General features: G+C 36.7%; 1 protein-coding gene across 1 annotated transcript; it reads left to right on the forward strand.

Annotated features, from left to right (window-relative positions):
* The first annotated feature begins 6473 nt into the window (after positions 1 to 6473).
* LOC118594288 (olfactory receptor 181) lies at positions 6474 to 7427 on the forward strand. Its single transcript, XM_036204133.1, has one exon. It carries the CDS (start codon positions 6474 to 6476, stop codon positions 7425 to 7427), a length of 954 nt encoding a protein of 317 aa, XP_036060026.1.
* The last annotated feature ends 406 nt before the right edge of the window (positions 7428 to 7833 follow it).

A 7833-nucleotide genomic window follows, 5' to 3' on the forward strand; every position in this document is an offset into this window, starting at 1 on the left:
TATATAGACACTTGCTCATTAATGTAGATTGAAGCTTTATTCACAAGAACCAGGAAAACTGAATCAACCTAGATGTCTATCTACTTAAGAATAGATACCTAACCACAATAGAATATTGATTAATTATAAATGAATTATGAAAACTATAGGTAAACTGATGGAGCGAGAAATAACCATACCAAGTGAGGCAAACCATATCCATTAATCCATGTGTCATATGTTCTCTCAATATGTGGATTCTAGATTTTACTCTTTGGTAGTATATATTTAAATTTGAGTGCCCATAGAAGTCAGCAAACAAGTAAGGAGGACTGGGAATTGTATTTAAAGGGAAGGGGTATAGAGTTTCGATTGTATGAAGTAGAAAGAGGAAATACGGAACAAGCGTGGTTGGGGTGGAAGATAGGAAGTAGGATAGAGGAAGGAGTGTATCACTAACAGTAAAGACTTTTGAAAATGCTATATGGAAACCTACTAATAAATAAGCTTCTGAAGATATTTATATATCCAAATGTAAAAAGGTCTTAAATGGATTTACTGTATTGTTTACCATTCTTGAGGCTGTGGGACCTGGGAGAATGGAGCCGATAAATAAAGTAGACTAAACTCTCATGCAGTAGCCAACATTATTCAGAGCATCAGACAATTGATACTCTGAGGGTTAAGGGGAGTCACATGAGCAAGGTGTACAGTCATAAGGGCAAACAATATGGCAAGAACCATGTTTTTCCATAGAGGCATATAAAAAAATAACAATAGCCACCTGAGTTGTAATGAAGTAAACTTACTTTTATATGCTACACCTGGAAGGATCATGAAAACACATTCCAAAAACAATTCCATGTTCTGAACAAACTGAGATCACAACACTCTTGTCTTGTTTTCTTGGGCTTTTCTCATAGGCACTAAGAATCCTTGTCATGTAAATCCATTCTTGAAGCATATTCTGACACTGTATAGTTGTGTGTCATGCATGTGTGGAACCAAAGCCCCTCTTGGACACCAGACACCATCAAATTAAATGTATTGTGTATTTCTTTTCAAGTTGTTTGACAGTAAGGACACGTAGAATCTCCTAAATACTATAAGCTTTTGCCATTGCTCTTGGATATCTTTCAGGACAGGATAGTGGTGTCTATAATCAAGATATATACTAGGGTCCTTGGAGATGGAGAAATAAAGTGGATACCAAGTTGGAAGCTTCAATCCTACAGACTTGTCTTTATATTGCTGGAAGGTTTTACTTATGCTACCAGGGAAAAAAATGATAATCTCACCCAGCTGTGACCTCCACAATCTACAATAACAACGGACCTGGCAAAATCTGCCCTCTCATGTAATCATGGCATGACTGTTATGAGGATAACTACTTTCTGATGGAATTTAAAGCCCTTTCTGTGAAACAGAATTCATTCCTCATACTGTTACCTGTACCCAAACTGGCGAGGTCATAGGCCCTGGGGAAGAAATCAATACCATTATTCTACTAAGTATACACAGCAATAAGTCTAAACCTATAGGTTAAACCTATGCCTATAAATTAGTGCATGTCTCAACCCTCAGCAGAGTCCATTTTTTTAATAGTAGATGGTGATTAACACTCGAAATCCACAAGTGGTCAACATGTAGAAGAATAAGAGAATAGTCTTTATTTTTAATGGGACACCTATATCACACTCTTTAGCCCTAAGGCTCAAGGATCATCATGGAAGAAGAAGTGAAAAGGTTCTAAGAACCAGGAGTTATGGGCTTCTGCAATGAAACAATATTTGTTGGGCATGACAGGACCATTGCACATGACCTCATAGTAACTATGATTGCATATCTCAAGACCTCCAGAAGATCATGCCAGCCAGGGGGCCAACATGGATGGTGGAGGGGTTATTTACCTGAGAAGGTATTGGCAATTGATAGCTGATGGAGGAGGGACGGTAAGTTTTCTCCACAGATGCACCATTGTAAAAGCTACCCATGCTCTAACACATGGTACAACATTTGTCCACATATAGGCAATAGTGAGTGGACTCAGTGTTCAAGATAGATAGATAGATAGATAGATAGATAGATAGATAGATAGATAGATAGATAGATATAGATAGACAGATAGAAAATGAATGAATGAATATGAATTGCGGAGGGAAAAGTGGTAGAGTGGTAGTGTATGTGGATAGTAAAGAGATTGTGGGGAAGGCAATGGTATTGGATTTAATCAAAACATAGAGTTTATTAGTGACAAAAGCCTTTTTTTCTTAATCAGTAAATATATCAGCCTGAGGACTAGGCTTGCTGGTATATATCTACAATGTAAGAGCTTAGGGAGGTGATGGTGGAGGTTAGACCGGGCAATATAGTGAGAACATGTCTCAAAAAAATTTACAAGGTTTACAAATTGCCAGAATCTGGAAACAATCTAGATGCCCTTCAACTGAAGAATGGATAAAGAAAATATGGTACATATACACAATGAAGTACTGCTCAGCGGAGAAAAACAATGACATCATGAGGTTTGCAGGCAAATGGATGGATCTAGAAAAAATCATCCTGAGTGAGGTAACACAGACCCAGAAGGACAAACATGGTATGTACTCACTCATAGTAGGATACTAGATGTAAAACAAAGATGACTAAACTGCTACACAACTCCAGGGAGGGTACCTAGAAAACAGGACCCTAGGAAAGACACAGGTATCACCCAATGACAGAGAAATGGATGAGATCTATATGAACAACCTAGACGAGAGTGGGAGGAATGAAGGGCAAGGTTTGAGGGAAAGAAAGCTTAGGTGAGCAGGAGATCCCAGCTGGATCAAGAACACAAAGGGAGAATGAGGAATAACAGACCATGATAAATGAAGACCACATGAGAACAGGAATCCGCAGAGTGCTGGAGAGGTCCCCAGAAATCCACAATGATACATCCGCTGTAGACTGCTGGCAATGGTCGAGAGGAAGCCTGATCTGACCTAGTCTGGTGATCAGATGGCCAAACACCCTAACGGTCATGCTGGAACTCTCATCCAATCACTGATGGAAGTGGATGCAGAGATCTTCAGCCAGGCCGAGGTAGAGCTCCAGGAGTCCAATTGTCGAGAAAGAGGAGGGACTGTAAGAGTGTGAATTGTTGAGACCAAGATTGGAGAGGAACAGAGACAAATAATCAAATGAATGGAAGCATATGAATCATTAACCAAAGGCTGTGGAGCCCCCAGCTGGATCAGGCCCTCTGGATAAGTGAGACAATTAAATAGCTTGAACTATTTGGGAGGCATCCTGGCAGTGGGACCTGGACCTGTCCTTAGTGCATGAACTGGCTGTCTGGAACCTTGGGCTTACACAGGGACACTTTGCTCAGCCTGGAAGGAGGGGACTGGACCTGCCTGTATTGAATCCACCAGGTTAAAAAGGATCCCCAGGGGAGTCTTGGCCCTGGAGGAGATGGGAATGGAGGGGAGGGGATGGAGTGGGGTGGGGAGGGAGGAGGACAGGGGAACCCATGGCTGATGTGTAAAATTAAAACACAAATATAATAAAAAAATTCAGATCCCCTTCCCCATTCTGAATCTTAGAGTACATTTTTGTTATCTGTATGGACCTACCCTAATCTGCAATAGCACAATAGAGCTGCTTGATCTCATCTGATTGTAACTCATTACCCATTGATCTAACTTTCCCCACCTATGCCAAACTCCTATCCTACCAGCTTCTGGGAACTACCATTCTGTTCTCACTTCTGTGATGTCAACTTTGGATTTTCCACAAGAGATTTAGCAGTCCTTGTCATTCTATGTCTAGCCTCTTTCACTCAACAGGTGATATAGTTCCATTTTTAATATGTAATATAGGTTTGTCTGTAAAGAATTAGATATGTAGTTTTACCCTCTAGAGACTGAGAGGAACCATGGTCTTTTCTTTCACTACCTGAAAATGAACTCTGGTTATCTTCTGACACAAGTGTCCCAAAGAATACCATGTCACAGATGTTTCAGAAAATAATCTGTAGGATGTGGTCAGACTCATTGTAGGTAGTGAGAAGAATAAATGTGATTTTGGTAGATTGAACTAGATTTTATCCACACATCCCAATATCTCTAAATCTGTTTGTTATTTCATGTGATTCATACAGATAGTATTTTGCATCCATTACAATTCTCAACTAGGTAAAATAAGAGAGGATGTTATAATCAAGCATAGAACAAACCATGAACATTTATAGGTTAACTCTAGTAATAAGGTGTTTGATTTACCTTCAAGAGCTCCTGCATTTATCTTCAGTCCATCTTCAATTAATGCTGTTTGATTCACTGGAGATTTGGAATCAGGCTCTCCAATAAGGAGTCTCTACAGAAATGCCCAAATTCAAGCCAATGAAATCCCTGTAGAATCAACAGAACGTTATCCTGCCCTGAAGCCAGCTAATTAATGTCACTGACACATGTGGAGAGAAGGTGTCCTAGATGTTCAAAATTTATCCCCCAATGTTTTAAAGACCATATATTTATTCTGAATACCCTATAACTAAGAAACATTATATAGGAAGCCATTCATATAAAATGTATGTCCATAAACTCAAAATATGAGGGTGGATTTTAATTTACTTACAAACATGGAGAAATCTAGATGTCCAAAGCACTTCAATGTTTTTTATTGTTTTTAGAGTTTATCTACTTAATTTTCATGTGTCTAAATTGAACATATCCTGGCAAGATATTATGAGACATTAAATGTGTTATCCAGTTGATCTGACTTCAAACATAGTACAAATTATAAGCAAATATCCAGGTAAGTTATTAATGACTCTGTAAAATAATTTGAGGATGTGTAGTAAAATAGATTTCTGATTCAGGGGAATAATTATATTTTTTACTGGAGAAGGGAAAATGAGTTTTCACTTGTTGTATTCTATTAGACCTTCTAAATAAAAATAACTTTTGAAAACTACACCTAAATATTTCCAGTAGATTTCCCTGTTGTGTTGTGGTAAAAGAATAAAAGATAGGTCTTTCACAGTTCTTTAAATATCTTTTCAAAATCCTTTAAGTCAAAGGGATATCACAAAATGATATAGATCTGAAATTTAAATGTCTTAATTTATTCATTTGATTATATCTTTTAGTATAAAATGATAGAAAATTAATCATATTTTGTGTGATTGAGGAGCAAAATTAGTATGTTAAGTTCAGTTTAGAAGAAAGGTCGTTTAAATGCTAATTACAATGTGTTCCTTTTAAAAAAAAATTCAGTTGGGAAAGTTTAAAATCCTAAGTAAATCACCATTGCTTCACTGTTATTATTTTAAGTGTATAGGTCAATGACATGTATAGAGTCTGGGTCTCAGGAAGGGTTTGAATGTCCTTAAACCATTTGTGTGATGGCTTTATTTGTGAGTTAATTAATATTAAGCAACTTTAAAAATAAAATAAGTAAGATGCATACAGAAAAACTACAGTATGATCTTCTCCAAAATGTTCTATGTAGAGTGTGCTAAGCCCAGAGACATTTATTTTTTGATGGAAAAAGATAATTGCATCATTCTTTGAATCCTATTCTGTTTCTGCACTGGAAACACTGCAATGTTATACTGGTCATACTGTGACAGTATACAATAAATCAGAGTGATTATTGAAATCTAAAATACAGTAGATTAGAAACAAATGACTTCATAGATTTAAATAATCCGCTAGGTGGAAACCCTCTAATACATCTAACAAAAAATGAAGATATTGGTTTATTCTGAATGAATGGAGTTATATGAATTGGGTATTTAGAATGGGCGATATTTATCTGTGAGTAGACACTTTGCCACAGAGTCTCATGTTAACTATACTTCTAAGAGTCTTAAAACTAGACCAACTGTTAGGATACTCAGATAATTAATAGTAACCCCTTTGAAAGCCTGACAGATGAGATGAGCAGGAACTAGACTATGTTAAAATGAGTATAAAAGTGATTTGTAAGTAAAAGACATGATGCAATTATGCCATATATCCTTACACTACCTTAAAGAATTAAGAAATTCTTTTGAAAATATCCAGATGTTACTTAATGTGGGAAAATGCAAGCTGGAGAAATTCATTTATTCCAAACCATCCTGAATCAAGAGATAATTCATTTTTCATCATTTTTTTGGATCCCATAACACAATATTTAGAATGATTTGGCCTGGAGAATAATCTTAAAAGAACTTTCAAGATGGGAAATGACAATTGACAGACCACGAATCTGTTCTTGGGTACAGGCTAGCTTGTGCAGCAGAAGATTTTACTCTAAGAGTTCCACAGACATTTCAGGACAGCTGCTTGTGCACTATTTTGCACAATGACCTAAGCTAGGCATTCTGATCTTCAGGAGACAGGAGAGGATGGTGTGATAAGTTCTTCTACATTGATATTGTAATTAGAGCTGGGTAATTAGATGCATTCTGCTTGTAATTGCCGTTGAATTATTTTATAATTTTGTCTCAGCATAGGTCAGTAATGATGAAGGGAAATCACTCTTTGACAACAGAGTTCATCCTGCTTGGATTCTCAGATCACCCAGACCTGAAGATCCTCCTGTTCCTGCTGTTCTCTGCCATCTATCTGGTCACCATGGTGGGAAATCTAGGGCTGGTTGTCTTGATCTACATGGAACGCCGTCTTCACACACCCATGTACATCTTTCTGGGCAACCTGGCTCTCATGGATTCCTGCTGCTCCTGCACCATCACTCCCAAAATGCTAGAGAACTTCTTTTCTTTGGACAGAAGGATTTCTCTCTGTGAATGCTTGGTACAGTTCTATTTTCTCTGTTTTGCTGAAACTGCAGACTGCTTTCTTCTGGCAGCAATGGCCTATGACCGCTATGTGGCCATATGCAACCCACTGCAGTACCACACCATGATGTCCAAGAAGCTCTCCATTCAGATGAGTATAGCCATCTTCATAGCCAGCAACTTGCATTCCATGATTCAGACAGGCTGTTTGTTAAGATTAAATTTCTGCAAATCAAATCATATTGATCACTTCTTCTGTGACATTCTTCCACTCTATAGGCTCTCCTGTACAGACCCTTTTATCAATGAACTAATGATATATATTTTTTCAATGCCAATTCAAGTCTTTACCATTACCACTATCTTGGTCTCTTATTTCTGCATTCTACTCACTATTTTCAAGATGAAATCAAAGGATGGGAGAGGAAAAGCATTTTCTACATGTGCATCCCACTTTCTTTCTGTGTCAATATTCTACATCTGCCTTCTCATGTATATTGGGCCATCAGAAGATGGTAATAAAGATATACCAGTGGCTGTATTTTATACAATAATAATTCCTTTGTTAAACCCTTTTATTTACAGCCTGAGAAATAAGGAGGTTTTAAATGCTGTTAAGAAAGTTATGAAAATTTATAATATTTTTAAAAAATCTTCAGCATCTACAGCACATTAATTTTTAACACATCAAAATAATTTTATTCATATGAAATACACTAAACTGAAAATATGGCTTATGTAAAGTGTTAATTTTCAAATCATTAGACTGTATTTATTAAACAGCATACAAATACAGTTCCAAAATGATTTGTCAACTATTCATCTGCACTATATAACAAAAAAAATGAACTGTTCTATCCTTTCACTATGCTCATGAAATTTTTCTTTAGTACCGTAATTTCAAGTTCAGTAAACTAATATTATCCCCAAATCGAATGGTTTAATGTGCAATATTCTTCTTTAATTAATTTTATTTAGCTAATGGAAGAAATTCTGTTATTTTTCCAGAATGTTCAAATCTAAATTTTCTAGGCATTAATGTTTTTTCAGAAATGTTTCCTCCTCTTCTTTCCCCTTTGTGT

This window comes from Onychomys torridus, chromosome 12, assembly GCF_903995425.1.
Source record: "Onychomys torridus chromosome 12, mOncTor1.1, whole genome shotgun sequence".
Classification (NCBI taxonomy): Eukaryota; Metazoa; Chordata; class Mammalia; order Rodentia; family Cricetidae; genus Onychomys; species Onychomys torridus.

Coding starts and splice junctions, on each gene's coding strand:
- LOC118594288 (XM_036204133.1), top strand. CDS start 6,474: ATGATGAAGGGAAATCACTCTTTGACAACAGAGTTCATCCTGCTTGGA.